At 41.3% G+C, this 15,168-nt stretch overlaps 1 protein-coding gene across 1 annotated transcript in view; it reads right to left on the bottom strand.

Annotated features, from left to right (window-relative positions):
• PPP2CB (protein phosphatase 2 catalytic subunit beta) overlaps positions 1–10,856 on the bottom strand; it is a 16,720-nt gene extending 5,864 nt beyond the window's left edge. The window contains exons 1-5 of the mRNA XM_026653296.2: positions 10,624–10,856; positions 10,217–10,390; positions 8,784–8,873; positions 4,806–4,967; positions 1,598–1,716 (exon numbers count right to left, since the gene is read on the bottom strand). Coding sequence (XP_026509081.1) covers positions 1,598–1,716; positions 4,806–4,967; positions 8,784–8,873; positions 10,217–10,390; positions 10,624–10,740 — 662 coding nt within the window. The 5' untranslated portion in view covers positions 10,741–10,856. The remainder of the gene's footprint in view (positions 1–1,597; positions 1,717–4,805; positions 4,968–8,783; positions 8,874–10,216; positions 10,391–10,623) is intronic.
• Positions 10,857–15,168: the final 4,312 nt, after the last annotated feature.

Genomic DNA, 15,168 nt, shown 5'->3' with positions numbered 1-15,168 from the left:
GGCCAAAAAGCCAGAGCCGGCCCTGGGTGATGTCTATAAGAACAGATTTCTCCCTCTGATATGAGATAGCAAAGCTTGACAGGCAAGAAAAATCACCCTGAGTTCTCTGATGCTGGTATGAAGAGAGCGCTTCCTCAAGGACCAAAGACCCTGAGACCAGAGGGGCTCCCCACTCTAGAGCCGATGCATTTGAGACCAGAGTCATTGATGGTTTAGGATGAATGAAGGGAATTCCTGCAGGAAATTCAGGACTTGAAGCCTGGTGACCAAGGCATCCCTCGGCACCGGGAATTGAATGAAACCCTCATATGGGATAAAACTTAACTAGCTAAACTAATAACCTTATTGTCACTAAACTATTTTGAGTAAAATTAGAGAATACAGTCCACTGAACACTTGAGAAGCAAGGAAAGCAGTTAAAGCAACTGTCTCAGCTGGTAAAAAGGAACTTTGGGGGCTCGGGACCACCTGGGCCCTTTATACTGAGGCCAGCGGTGCGTGGTAGCAGAAGGTGCTCGAGCCACCCCGACGGGTACCACTGAGGGGAAAATTTCTGGTGACTGTGCACGGGGTATGCGCACACCAAGAGTGGAATGCACATGTGCAATCACTCGAAGAATGAAGCTGTGTGGAATTCTTCCTGGTCTTCTCTGAAAGTCACAGCATTCCCATTCTGGTCAGCCTTAGCTGGGTAGAATGCCACTGGGTCCTCTTGGTGCTTACAAACTCCCAAGCCTCTAGTTTCCACTCTCTGGTTCCTTGGTTAACCAATTCTTTTCTTTCACACTACCTCCAAGCACAATATCTGCAGCTACACTCACTGAAACTCCCGTTTGCCACTCTTGTTCACTTGCCTTCTCTCTTTCAACCAACCTCACAAACTATAAACAAAATTAGTCCCCAAAGTACAGAAGGAAGAAAAAAAAAAAAAGACAAGGGCAGCACCAAGGACACTGCACAATCGCAGCTTTCTGCAACTTTGGCAGTTAGAAGGAACTGAACAGTGACTTGGGTCTTCCCCCCACACCTGTTTTTAGATCACTGGAACCTCCAGGGATGGAAGGGACAAGTAGTCCCAATGGGGACAGCTTTCCAAAAGGTTCCAGAAGCTTATGGCAGAGGTGCAGGGATTCCACAAGCTGAAGCCACTTGAAGATCAGATGTTAAGCTTTCAAAATGAAGCTCTAGGGTATGTAAAACTGATTTTTCTTCTTTTATTATTGATATTGATATTTTTCTATTCATCTTACATATATGTTGCTTTTGTAGTCTCTACAGTTAGGGATATGAAGGCCATGTACTCAAACTCTCTGATAGTGGGATTGCATCACCTTTCTGAAGGGATCCCCAGTCACTAAGAAAAGGCTGCGGCAATCCTTAGGGTGACTCACTGCCATGTTTCTCAAAGGTCAATGCCAACTATAACTACCCTTGTAAACCCCTTCATCAACTTAGCATCACGTGATCAACTTCTATTTCCATTTGTGCATCACACTCTTGATTCATTAGAGTGAGAGTAGCACCATTAGTTCTAAGATCTGCATCTCTACCCTTTTGAAAGAAAAGACAGACACTTGAAACAAGGTAAGTTACTCACAAGGAATATTTTAAAGTGTCATCTAGTTCCATGATAGCAGCCTGGTTCCCACAACGATAACAGTAATTGGGTGCACTGAAAATGGTAACCACATTTCGATCATGACACCAGTTGTAACCCTGTAATGTAAAAGAATTAAATTCTCAGTTAAAAATCTTAGTACAGATCATAAGAGTGGCCATGCTTGGTCAGACCAAAGGTCCATCTAGCCCAGTGTCCTGTCTTCTGACAGTGGCCAATGCCAGGTGCCCAACAAGGAATAAACAGAACAGGTAAATCATCAAGTGATCCATCCCCTGTCGTCCATTCCCAGCTTCTGGCAAACAGAGGCTAGGGACACTATCCTTGCCCATCCTAATAGCCATTGATGGACCTATCCTCCATGAATTTATCTAGTTCTTTTTTGAACCCTGTTATAGACTGGGCCTTCACAACATCCTCTGGCAAAGAGTTCCACAGGTTGACTGTGCATTGTGTGAAAAAAATACTTCCTTTGGTTTGTTTTAAATATATTGCCTATTAATTTTATTTGGTGACCCCTAGTTCGTGTGTTATGAGAAGGAGTAAACAACACTTACTTATTTACTTTCTCCACACCAATCATATCCCCCCTTAGTCGGATCTTTTCTGCTGAAAAGTCCCAGTCTTATTAATCTCTCCTCATACAGAAGCTGTTCCATATCCCTAATCATTTTTGTTGCCCTTTTCTGAACCCTTTTCCAATTCCAAAATATCTTTTTTGAGATGGGGCGACTACATCTGCACACAGTATTCAAGATACGGGCGTACCATGGACTTATATAGTCTTATTATCTATCCCTTTAGATAGATAATAGATTCCCAACATTCTGTTTCCTTTTTTGATGGCCACTGCACATTGAGTGGATGTTTTCAGAGAAGTATCCATAAGGACTCCAAGATCTCTTTCTTGAGTGGTAACAGCTAATTTAGACCCCATCATTTTATATGAATAGTTGGGATTACGTTTTCCAATGTGCATTACTTTGCATTTATCAACACTGAATTTCATCTGCCATTTTTTTGCCCAGTCACCCAATTTTGAGAGATCCTTTTGTAGCTCTTCGCCGTCTGCCTGGGACTTCACTATCTCCAGTAGTTTTGTATCTTCTGCAAATTTTGTCACCTCACCGTTTACCCTTTTTTCCAGATCATTTATGAGTATGTTGAATAGGACAGAGCCCAGTACAGACCCTTGGGGACACCACTATTTCTCTCTCTCCATTCTGAGAATTGACCATTTATTCCTACCCTTTGTTTATCATCTTTTAACCAGTTACCAATCCATGAGAGGACCTTCCCTCTTATCTCATGACAGCTTACTTTGCTTAAAAACCTTTGGTTAGAGATCTTGTCTAAGGCTTTCTGAAAATTTAAGTACATTATATCCACTGGATCCCCCTTGTCCACATGCTTATTTATCCCCTCAAAAAATTCTAGTAGATTGGTGAGGCATGATCTCCCTTTACAAAAATCACGTTGACACTTCCCCAACAAATTATGTTCATCTATGTGGGCGACAAATTTGTTCTTTACTATAGTTTTAATCAATTTGCCTGGTACTGAAGTCAGGCTTACTGGCCTGTAATTGCCAGGATCACCTCTGGAGCCCCTTTTAAAAACTGGCATCACATTAGCTATCCTCCAGTCATTTGGTACAAGTCTGAAAGCTCCTCTTAAAAGCTTAAATGGGTTTTGAGCATTTAATAGGGCAGCCTTCTTTTAAGTGTTTCCATTTTGCAATGATCTCAATCTTCAAATACAGTAAAAGCTTTGTTAACTGGCATGTTGGGTGAATGGGGGGTGCCAGTAAGTAAAAAAATTACGGTTAACTAAGAGGGAGGGAGTTTGGATGTGGGAGGGGGCTCAGGAAGGGGTGCAGGGTGTCGGATCCAGGTGGGGGAGGGATAGCTCAGTGGTTTGAGCATTGGCCTGCTAAACCCAGGGTTGAGAGTTCAATCCTTGAGGGGGCCATTTAGGGATCTGGGGCAAAAATGTGTCTGGGGATTTGGTCCTGCTTTGAGCAAGGGGTTGGACTAGATGACCTCCTGACGTCCCTTCCAACCTTGATATTCTATGATTCAGGTGGCTCCCCACAAGTGGTGACCTGTCCCTGCTGCTCCTAGGCAGAGGCATGGCTAGGCAGCTCTGCGCGCTGCCTCTGCAGTTCCCATTGGCCATGGTTCCTGGCCAATGGGAGCTGTGGAGCCAGCACTTGGGGTGGGGGGAGCACGCAGATCCGCCTAGCGACCCCATCACCTAGGAGCAGCAGGGACAGGTTGCTGCTTGTAGGGAGCCTGCTGGCCCTGTGCTACCTGGACTATAAACCGGACTTTCAATGAAGATCAGAAATGGCGGTTTATTTAGCTTTCTGATTGTTAAAGTACCGGATAACACAGCTTTTACTGTAATTGTTTCTTAGCAGCTATTTCAAAATGAGAAGTAAACACTGTGTAGACATGAAAAACTTTTTAAGCCTTTACATATTAAGGTAACAGCACAGGTTATAAATGACTATGATTATTGGTAATTTAAACTATTCATGACTTCCATGTTTATTAGTACCTTTGTTTGCAAATTCCAGAAAACAGTACCCTAGACATACCTAGATGTTTTTAAATAGAAATGTGTTTAATTTTTTTTAAATCCGAGTATTGACGTTCGAGCTCATCAGCTTACATACTCTACATGTTTTTATGTACAGCACAAGCTATAAAGGATCTACTTTAACTGAATTAAAAATAAAAATGCTCCATTGACCCACCTGGCATTTTTCCAGTAATGCTATGTTCTATCTATACCAGCTGGATGGTTTAATCCCTGTTGCAACTGACTGCTACATATTACAGGATAGCCTATTTAACACATTAGTAGAGGAAAAGATTGTCAGAATGCAAGCAGACTATACTTTTGTAACCACTCCTTAGCATGAGCCACCTTTATTCCCTTTGACTAACTCACTTAAAAAAAAAAAGAAAGAAAAAAAGCATTCTCCTACTAATTCATCTAAAATGCCAAGTGTAAAGTATTACTTTTCAGGCCTATTGCACATTATGAAAAGCTTCCCGGGATTTAGAATGTAAGCCTGTAAACTATGGACAACCTTGCATTTATAAGAAATTATGTCTTCTTCAGTATTTGTATCACTTCATCTAGGGTACGCTATCATAACAAAATACGCTCACCATACCTCCATCACAAGTTGGTGAGCACGGGAGACCAGTGTAAGACCATTGGCATGATTAAATGTTTCAGAGATATCCTGTCCAAACGTGTAGCCAGCACCACGTGGAGAAATACCCCAGCCTCCACGATCATCTGGATCTGACCATAAGAGATCACACATTGGGCCCTAACAAGGAAAGCAGAAATTTTACTTAGAAGAAAAATATTAAAAAGTCTACTTTGAAAGGCATTTTATTTACAACAAACATTTCCAAGCCCTCATTCTCTGAGTATATGCTGAATATTCTATATATATATATATATATTTTTTAAACACACACTTTCCCGGTATAGTATTTCATAATCTTAAAAAGGGTACTCACTACTTATATAGTACTGACAATCCCAGATGTTCACAGATCATGAATCAGTTTCCAAATATCACGACATTGGCTTAAATATCATGAGTTTAAACAACGTTAAATTTGGAGCTCTTTGTAGTTTTCGTCTGGTTTGAGTCTTTGGGGGGGGGGGGGGGAGGAGGCAGTACTCACATCAAGTTTTCAAGCTTTTCTCCGCAACCAAGACTAGAAACTTTTTTCTAAAGTGAAAGCTGAGATTCTCATGTAATTTTGTTAGGAGATGGAGCTTTAAGTGAAATATCAAATATCATGAGTCTCATGATAAAAATCACAAGAGTTGGCAATACTGTTTATAAACCCCAAGAGCTTGAAACTAAAATGATTCCTCCACAATTCCTCCCTCATGTGTGACCACTGACTGACACTGCAGGCTTGCTCATGAACACTGGCTTAATAGTCTTTTTGAAAATAGGGAATACAGTAACTCCTCACTCAACATTGTAGTTATGTTTCTGAAAAATGTGACTAAGCGAAACAATGTTAAGCAAATCCAATTTCCCCATAAGAATTAATGTAAATGAGGGGGTTAGGTTCCAGGGAAATTTTTTTCACCAGACGAAAATAAATTTTTTTTTATTTATTTATATACATATATACATATACACACACATATACATACATATATATACACACACATATACATACATATATATACACACACATATATACATATACATACATATATATATATATATATATATATACACACACATATATACATACACACACACACACACACACACACACACACACACACACAGTATAAGTTTCAAACAAACAATTTAATACTGATACACAGTGATGATGATTGTGAGGGACAGCTGAACTGCCGGCAATTGATAGCCTGCTGGGCAGCTGCTGCACAGGGAACTTAGGGGAGCGGGGAGCTGATAGGGGGCTGCCGGTCCACCCTGGTTCCAAGCCCCCACCAGCGAGCTGCAATGGGCTGCTCTTCCTGCAAGCCGTGGACAAAGCAGGCAGCTGCCAAACGACATTAGAAGGGAGCATTGCACAACTTTAAACGAGCATATTCCCTAATTGATCAGCAACGTAACCACGAAACAACGTTAACCAGGATGACTGTAAGTGAGGAGTTACTGTACTTGACCACATCATGGGTGAGAAAACAAATTATGAAAATTATATTGATGTAGGCATAAATAACCATAGAATCATAGGGTTAGAAGGAACCACAAGGGTCATCTAGTCTAACCTCCTGCCAAGATGCAGGATTTATGTCATGTCTAAAGCATCTAATGATGAGAGAGAGTCTCTAGTTCCCTCAAACTAATCTCCTGTCCTACTGTAGAGGTTCACATATCTCAGCAGGAGCAACCAGAATTTCATTCCCAAACTGAAGTTATTCTGTCTTGTAACTAGTTTATATTAGTTGTGCCTACTATTTCAGTCAGTTAACTAGTCCATGCATTAGTCAGTGTATTTTGCTGACAAGAGAGCAAGTGTGTATGTACAGCACTAGCCAGGAAATTTCATTCCTGACTAGACAGATACCCCTGACAGAGTTTGGCCCCATCACACTTGCTGAAGCTCAGAAAGTTGTGAAAAAGTATTAGAGCACAAGCTGCGAGGCAGATCCATGCCCTTCTGGCTAGTGAAAGCCAGCAGGGAACTATGCCCACTACTAAAAGTTAAAGAAGGAAAAGAAGTCAAAGAAGGAAAGCTGCCGGGCTCCTTGAAAAACAGAGTAGACTACCCAATCCCCCTGAATTCAACAGTACAAACTGAAAACATCAATTACTGTCCCACCTCCAGCCTTGCACTGCTGGCAAAACAATTAAGCAGAAACCACCAAATGCCAACATCTGATGTCACCCAACATCCTGCACGTCTCAGCTACAATTCAGACAAGGGCAGAGCACAAATATATCCCTTGAATCACCAATAGATGACCTCTTTTTGGCAACTACAAGCAGGATGAAAAGGTTGTGAAAACCAAGCTGACAAGTGGAAAAAGGGCAGAGCTCTGGTGCAGAGTCCAATGCATTCTCCACCTGGCTACTTAGGGTACATCTACACTGGAATAAAAGACCTGTGGCATGGCTGTGGCTGGTCTGGGTCAGCTGAGGTGTAAAATTGCTGTAGTTGTTCAGGGTCTGGGACCCCACAAGGTGGGAGGGTCCTAGAGCCTGGGCTGGAGCCCAGGCCTGCATGTCTACACTGCGATTTTACAGCTCAAAAGCCCAGGCCAAAGACAGCAAACCCAAGACAGCCGCGAACATGGTGTGGGTCTTTGATTCCAGTGTAGACAAACCCTTAGAGGATGCAGGAGAAAAACAGAGTGGCTTCTACCTTGGAGCTGGCCCAGCTCTTCAATTGTCTCTAATCTGCCTGAGCCAGGCTCCAGGTACTCTGCAGCAAAATGGACCTAAACTCTCCAGACACTCCAGAGAGGTTTTTACTGAATTAAATATGAAAAATCAGTCAGTGACCCCTGCTATTTAATCTGATGTTCAATTTTATGTTCTCGTATTTTCAGTTTTCAATATGCTGCAGATTTTTGTACTGACAATGCCTAATCGCATTGTAGAAGTTGCTAGGGAAACGAGAGGTTTTGGAACGCTGGGAATTGTAGCATCAGCAAGATGAACAAGCATATTAGCTAGATATTTCTATTAAATTGATCGATGGTTAAATGCAAAATTTAACTCACTTCCCCCTGCTTTCCAAGTCAACAAGTCTACAGTGTATGGGGCAGTTCCCAGTTTACCTCTCCAGGTGTAGTCTGCCTGAGTCTTTGCTGCATTGTTTTACATGGATTACATTTTTAAGTATATCTTTGCTACCATAAGAGCTAGGATACATATATTTGTTTTTCTGTGAAAACTCAGATACCAGACAACAATTTTATGTCAAGACTCAAGTTCCACAGAAAAGCCAAACAACCATGAAATCTCAGAATATCTGAGTCCTTTGACTAAGTAGTGGGTATTCTATTTGGAGCTTCCAATTCCTCCTGGGAGAGATGTATGCTTCACTTTTTCCCTCAGTTGGATGCTAGAAGAGACTTTGCTATTCTTCACACTTCACTCTCTTGATTGGTTTCTATCCCTCAGTCTATTTTGCATGCACTCTCTCCTCTCCTGTTTGGTTTGTCTTTCCTGCTCCCCACAGAATGATGTCCTTGCTGCAAAGTAAAGTTGATCAAATTCTTGTAAATTGCACTCCACTACAGGTAACCTATTTACCAGGGCAACTTGAGCAGAAGTAGCATTTATTCACATGGTAAGCGTGAACTTGTCTAACACGAGATGTGCAAACCAGTACACGCACTTCCCTATCCAAATATTTCATCAATTTTGGGGCTGATGAGGTGGTACTCAAAGTCAGAGAAGATAAGAGTGTGGGAAATACTACTACCTCTTCCTTTGCCAATTCTGCTGTCATAACATGCTGGTTTGGTTTATTTTATTTATTTAAAACTACAATATTTGTCTGTTACAATCTACTGTATCACTATGTACTTCACTTTAGAATATCGGATTTCAAAATGGAGGATAAATGTGCATATAAAAATACCCAAACCTATTTGTAAAATCACAGCGCCTTTCCTTTCAGGTTACCTCATGTGGAACTTCCTGTAGACGATCCAGAGCTCTGATATGATCCAGTGTATCTATAGATGGAGAGAGACCCCCATGGAGACAGAATATCTGAACAGGAACAAAAAAATAATATTGATTCTGACCAAGAAAAGACCTCATTTTTAAAAGTAAAATTAACTAGCTTATGCTTCATAGCATTCTAAACCTCATGGCACAGATCACAGTTCTCACACTCAAAAATTAATTCCACCAAAAGAAAACAGACAGAATTCTGTAAGTGGTGAAGATCACCAAAGAAAGAGTATCCTTATACATGTAAGGTAATATTTCTTCACTTTTGTTTCAGAAATACTTTGACTCCCACAGCACTTAACACATAGGGTACAACCTGCACGTGAATCAGGAGGGGACTCCTGCCTACTGAGGTGGCATGTTAGGGAAGAAAAAGTAAAATCCTGCACTAGTTAGGACAGCAGGACCCAAGATGGGATGGAAAGAGCAGCCCTTCCTCCCCGGGCTCTATCACACACTAACCAACCTGGTTGCAACTTCTCAATCATCTTCTCCTCCTACTCTCACCTACCACTCAGTTCTGGTACAGTACATGTGGACCTTCAAAGCAGCACAAACAGTTTCCACACCTCTGAAGCTGCCTTTCAGAGTGCTGTAAAGGCAGCTTGGAAAAGGAAGCACTCACACCAGTGTCCGATTCAATTCGGCAGAAGTCCGCACAACTCCCCATTTGAACCAGCCTAGGTTTATTTTGGTCATGACTCCAATCCAAACCTAGGTGGGTTGCAGCCAGAAATCACCAGGTTCTGGGTAAAAGTCAGACTCAGTGCCACGATTAATTTTTCAAGTCATCCTGGAAGCCGTTGTGCATGATATCTGCTATTCACCACAACCAGAACTATTCTTATGACATCTTTCACAATGAATTCGTTGTTATAAATGGCATGTAGCAAATCAAGGCCAGGAACAAAATAATACTCTAACTTGTAAATAGAATGGAAAACAAACTGCTTAAAAAAGTTTTATAGGTATAAGAGTTAGAAGTACACCTATACCCCGATAGAATGCAAATTCTGATATAACAGTAAAGCGGGGCTCGGGGGGGGGGGGGGGGGGGCGGACCCCGGCGGATCAAAGCAAGTTCGATATAATGTGGTTTCAACTATAACGTGGTAAGACTTTTGGGCTTCCGAGGACAGCGTTATATCGAGGTAGAGGTGTACAATAAAGACAGGCCTCAGTGAATAAACGACTGAGCTGATTCTCACTAATGTTACAAACATGTGTTATACTCGAAGCATGATACAAGCAGAGCTCCGAAAAGGAGTTTGAGGCCATCTATTCTTAGGAGGTCAGACTAGATAAGTGAAGTACTCCCATCTGACCTTAAAATCTACGAGTAAGATCTATTATCCCCTGTAGAATATACAAAAGCTTACCTGGCCATCTACTAGAGCTGTAAGTGGAAGATAATCAAACAGATCTGTGAAATACTTCCAAACATTGGCATTTCCATACTTTCGTAGACACTCATCATAAAAGCCATACACTTGTGTAATTTGTCTGCTCTCATGATTTCCTCTCAGTATTGTAATGCGTTCTGGATAACGCACCTAGCAATGGAAAGAGAACAATCATTTATAACATCAAACAATAGATTTCTGATTAGTGTTAACTGCATGCCATTTTGAACATGTAAAAAATATTAAGCTTCTTGTCAAACATTTTAACAAAGTGAAATCTTCTAGTCTGCAAATTACATTTCAGCTCATTCCTCCAGCCCCCAATTTGTTTCAGAACTCTTGCAATGTGAGCGGTTTTATACTTTCTTAAAATAAAAGTGTACCTTTAGTGCTACAAGAAGAGTCACTGTTTCCACCGAGTAATAGCCTCTATCAACATAGTCTCCCATGAACAGGTAGTTTGTGTCTGGCGATTTCCCACCAATTCTGAAGAGTTCCATAAGATCATGGAATTGACCATGGACATCCCCACACACTGTAACAGGACAACGCACCTCCTGCACATTTGATTCTTTTGTAAGTATTTCTTTAGCCTAATAGAAGATAGAGATAACATTTAGGACAAGAGGTAAGGTAAACCATATTTTGTAAACAGATTCAGTAAGTTGTTTCAGTGCCTACACATTACAATCCCAATTTCCTGATAGGTTTTGAGATACAGGGAAAAACCAGGTTGTGATATAAGCAGAGCCGTAATTGCTGTGGGGAGATCTGGCCAACCTTGTATACGTTGGAGGTCAAATTGTTGGGATTGTATTGCACTGTCAATGTTTTGAGCACATTAGTTTTCTACAAAAGGAAATATGCACACAATGCAAAAAAAGTGTTGACAGGATATTCATAGGTTCAGATTTTCAGACCAGAAAGGACAATCATCATCTAGCCTGACTTACTATATAACTTAGACTAGAAAAAACAGCCAATCATGATTTAAACATTTCAAGTGATTCAGAATCTACCACATCACCAAGTATGTTGTTTTCTAGTGGTTAACTGCTTACTGTTACCTCACTTCCAATTTGAATTTTTCTAGCTTCAATTTAAAGCCACAGGATTTTGTTATACCTTCTTCTGCTAGATTAATCAGCCCTCTGCTATCGCATAGCTTTCCCACACAACAGCTAGTTGTAGATCATGATCACGTCACCTGTTAACAGTCTCTTAGAAAAGCTAAAAAGAGTGAGTTCTTTAAGTCTCACTGTAAGGCAGGCTTTCCAAATCTCAAATTGTTCTTGTGGCTCTGAATCCTCTCTAATTTGTCAATATTCTTTTTGAAAAGCAGATACCAGAACAGAAAACAATATTCCAGTACATTTCGGAAGTGCTGAACACAGCAGCAAACGTCTCCCTATTTAAGTCCAATTGATTTTGAAAGGACTAATGGTTCTTAAAAAAATATCCTTTATCTATGCATCTTGATGGTAGATTACCCCTGTCAATTGAATTACACCAGAATGCACTAACATTCCGAAACATATATAAGTATGTTCAAAAAAAGTTTAGGTTGCAGTCATGCATTCCAAAGTTACAAAACACAAGATTTATGGTTGCCCATGCAATCTTAATTCTGTCCCCTTGTGTGTCCAACCTGTGCACTGAATGAGGTAAGTGTCTTCTCGGGGGAACTATATGATTGAAGACTATAATACAGTAGTCTTTAATCCTATACTACCACAATGAAAAGTTACTTGGGTTGCAAAATCAAGCACTTTTACAGTTGCCTGCACAACTGTAATTTGATCTCTTTGTGTATATTCATTGTGCTGGAAGGACTCTGGGGTGAGTGTTACTCCATAAAACAAAAAAATCTAGTTAAACAAATCTAGGCTCTAAAATGTGTGTTATGATTTTGTATGTAACCATTTGTTTCCAATGCTTCTACTTGCCACCTTTTGAATCTCTTATCTTTGTTCAAAAAACTTTTGCTTATTTTCACTAAAAAGATATTTAAATCCAGTACTGTGTTAAATGGAGCCATGCTCGGAGGTCACACTGGTAAACTGATGTGCACTGTTCTTTTAGAAAGAGCACACCCATGACTGCTGAAAGTGTCCAGGGACCAAAGGCTGCACACTTGAGGGAGATGCTTGGCAGACTTGGGGTCAGAGCATACCTATCGCTAACTTGCAGAGGGATAGCAAAGCCTGCACAGGCCTAGAGGGGAGAGCTTGTGGTACCCCTGGCTAGTGGAGCTGGGGAGCTGACCCACAGCAAGCACAGAGGAAAGTCCTCACATTCCTGGGTGGCAGCAATTAAGGAAAAGGTGGGCTAGGTCCAGGAGGTGGCGTTCTCTTCCTCCCCTCCTCCAGCAGATGCACGGCTAACCCATGTGGTGTTGGAGGTCACTAGAACACTGGGGCCATGCACTGGGTCTGGGGGGAGGGTAGAGACAGGAAGGACTCCAGTTACTTCAGCAACTCCCAGGCATTACTAGTGCTGTGGGTGCTGCTGCTTTAGTAACTGCATGGGCCTAGCTCTTGATGGATTTAATTTTACGTTATTTTAGCAGACAACATTTTCCAGAGGAGTGCAAGTGAGAGAAGGGAAACAGTAATTTAACAGTTTAACTGAGCTAAACGCAAATGTTCTTAGGAAGCTAGAAATGTAAGGGGCAGCTGTGGATAAAGAGAGCTAAGAGTACACAACAATATTTCTCTCACCAACCCTGTCAGCAGGTCCACTCCCCCAAAATTTTTAAAGTGCAACTAGCACCCCCATCCGATTAACCCACAGTTGATAGATCTAGTGTAATAGACCAGAAACCGGCTAAGACACAGGAAGGAGCAGGAACAGTCAATTTTCATCTTAGCAAAAGGTTAACAGTCGAGTGCCTCAATGTTCCAGTCTAAGTTGAGTGTTAAATATCAGGAAAGGGAGGTGAACAGCGAAATAACTTTGTATTCTGCAAATTTTGCTAACATTAGTCAAGTGCAGAGGACTAGGAGGAACTTCAGAGATGTAATTAAGCTACGTGATGGGCAACACGATAGCACATGAAGTTCAGTGTCGATAAATGTAAAGTAATGCACGTTGGAGGGAAAATTTAAACTGCTCAGACCCTCACATGGTTCTAAACTACACCTCTTCCCCGATATAATGCGACGCGATATAACACGAATTCGAATATAACGCGGTAAAGCAGTGCTCCGGGGGGAGGGGAGGGGGTCGCACGCTGCGCACTACAGCAAGTTCGATATAACGCGGTTTCACCTATAACGCGGTAAGATTTTTTGGCTCCCGAGGACAGCGTTATATCGGGGTAGAGGTGTATATGTACTCACGAAAGGGACCTGCACAACACTGTAAACAGCTCATTCAAGACCTCTGCTCAATATGCAGCTGCCATCTATCCTATTCTGTTACTGAAAAAGGGACAAAAAAAAAAGGCTAACACTGGGAGCTAAATTTCTTAAAAGGTACCATTTACTTAAAATTAGAATTCTTGAGCCAATGAACATATTTACTTGTAGATTCTTAGGAAATTTTTACTCAAAAAAGTATAGTAATTCTGGCACGGTACGCTGTATTTTTCAGACATAAAATGTTGAATCCCTGCTTTAAGTGCAAAACTCATCCTCAACTATGGAGACATAACTGAAGGCTCCATGAAAAACAGGTCTACAAATGTTTGATGTCTTCCAGGGGGAGGAGAAGGGGGAAATCTCTTGATGAGCTACATTAGCTGAGCCCAAACAAATGTTTGCCAGGGATGCTATCCAACAAATATCCTTAGCAAATGGACAGGCTCAATATTCTTCATCCAACCCTTCCTCTGTTTCCATTTTAATCTTCCCCACACATTTGTAAGCTTTTGTACTGATCTAAACCACAAGCTTATCTCCAGTTCATCCTCTGTTTGGCTATAACTGTACTTGTCAAGTTTCAGAAAAAACTTTCCTCATTTATTATTCTAGGTCCTACTTCTTGTTCCAAATTTGAGAGCTACTTTTTATATATTTTGGGGGTGGAGACGGGAGAGTAGCTTAGTCCTACTAAATAAAAGAAAATAATCCTGTTTTCTCTAGGATCCTAAGCTAATTCAGAATCACAATGCTCTTGTAAATAAGAACTTCCTCCTGCTGGTCCTACAGAGCTGAATCAATGACAAAGTGAGGCATTTATAGGTAAGCGTGACATTTAATATAGCTCTTGATCTGAATGTCATACAGTAGACACTGTTGTACCACATCCACGATCCTGCATTTTACCCAGGCAACACAATGTGTAAGTAATGTTTGCTTATCCTTACAGCGCATTTTCTAAGGAAGTCCAGGCAGCTCTAACCTAATTATTTATACCGTACTCTTCACAGCAGCATCTGAACTATTCTACATACCTTTAGCTGCTTTTGGCTCAGAAGACGCTGGATGTTTTCAAGACGTTCCTCCTAGAAATCTAGCATTCTGGGATTTTTAAGTCCCAGAATCCATTCGTCACACTGGGCCTGTGAACACTTACATATGCAGACTTGTCCTACAATTCAGCATTTGCCGCTTTGGCATTGTAACTTCCACATTCAATTGCATGGAAAGGGAGCAGAATACAGTCTCAGGTGGGACATGAAGAGGCGGCTCCACACATGAAGAGGTTTCATGTCCCTCTATCACCAAATTGAGCTACAAGAGAGAAAACACTCTGGGACCGCCCCAGCTCTAGCCATTGGCTGTATAATGTTATGGGGGAGGGGGAGGCTGAGAAGCCTTCATACAATTAAATGTACTTCGGAATCTCTGGAGCTGGAACTGACATTCCAGTGCCAGGCTCACCATTTTCCACTTATTTTATGGACAAGAGAATTGCCATAGTGGTGCAGAGGCTGGAATGCAATACAGACCAGTGTTTTCTGTATGGAGTGTGCAAAATACGGA

Source organism: Terrapene carolina, unplaced genomic scaffold, assembly GCF_002925995.2.
Source record: "Terrapene carolina triunguis isolate 2854851 unplaced genomic scaffold, T_m_triunguis-2.0 Scaffold136, whole genome shotgun sequence".
Classification (NCBI taxonomy): Eukaryota; Metazoa; Chordata; order Testudines; family Emydidae; genus Terrapene; species Terrapene triunguis.
This window is presented reverse-complemented; position numbering and strand designations above follow the sequence as displayed.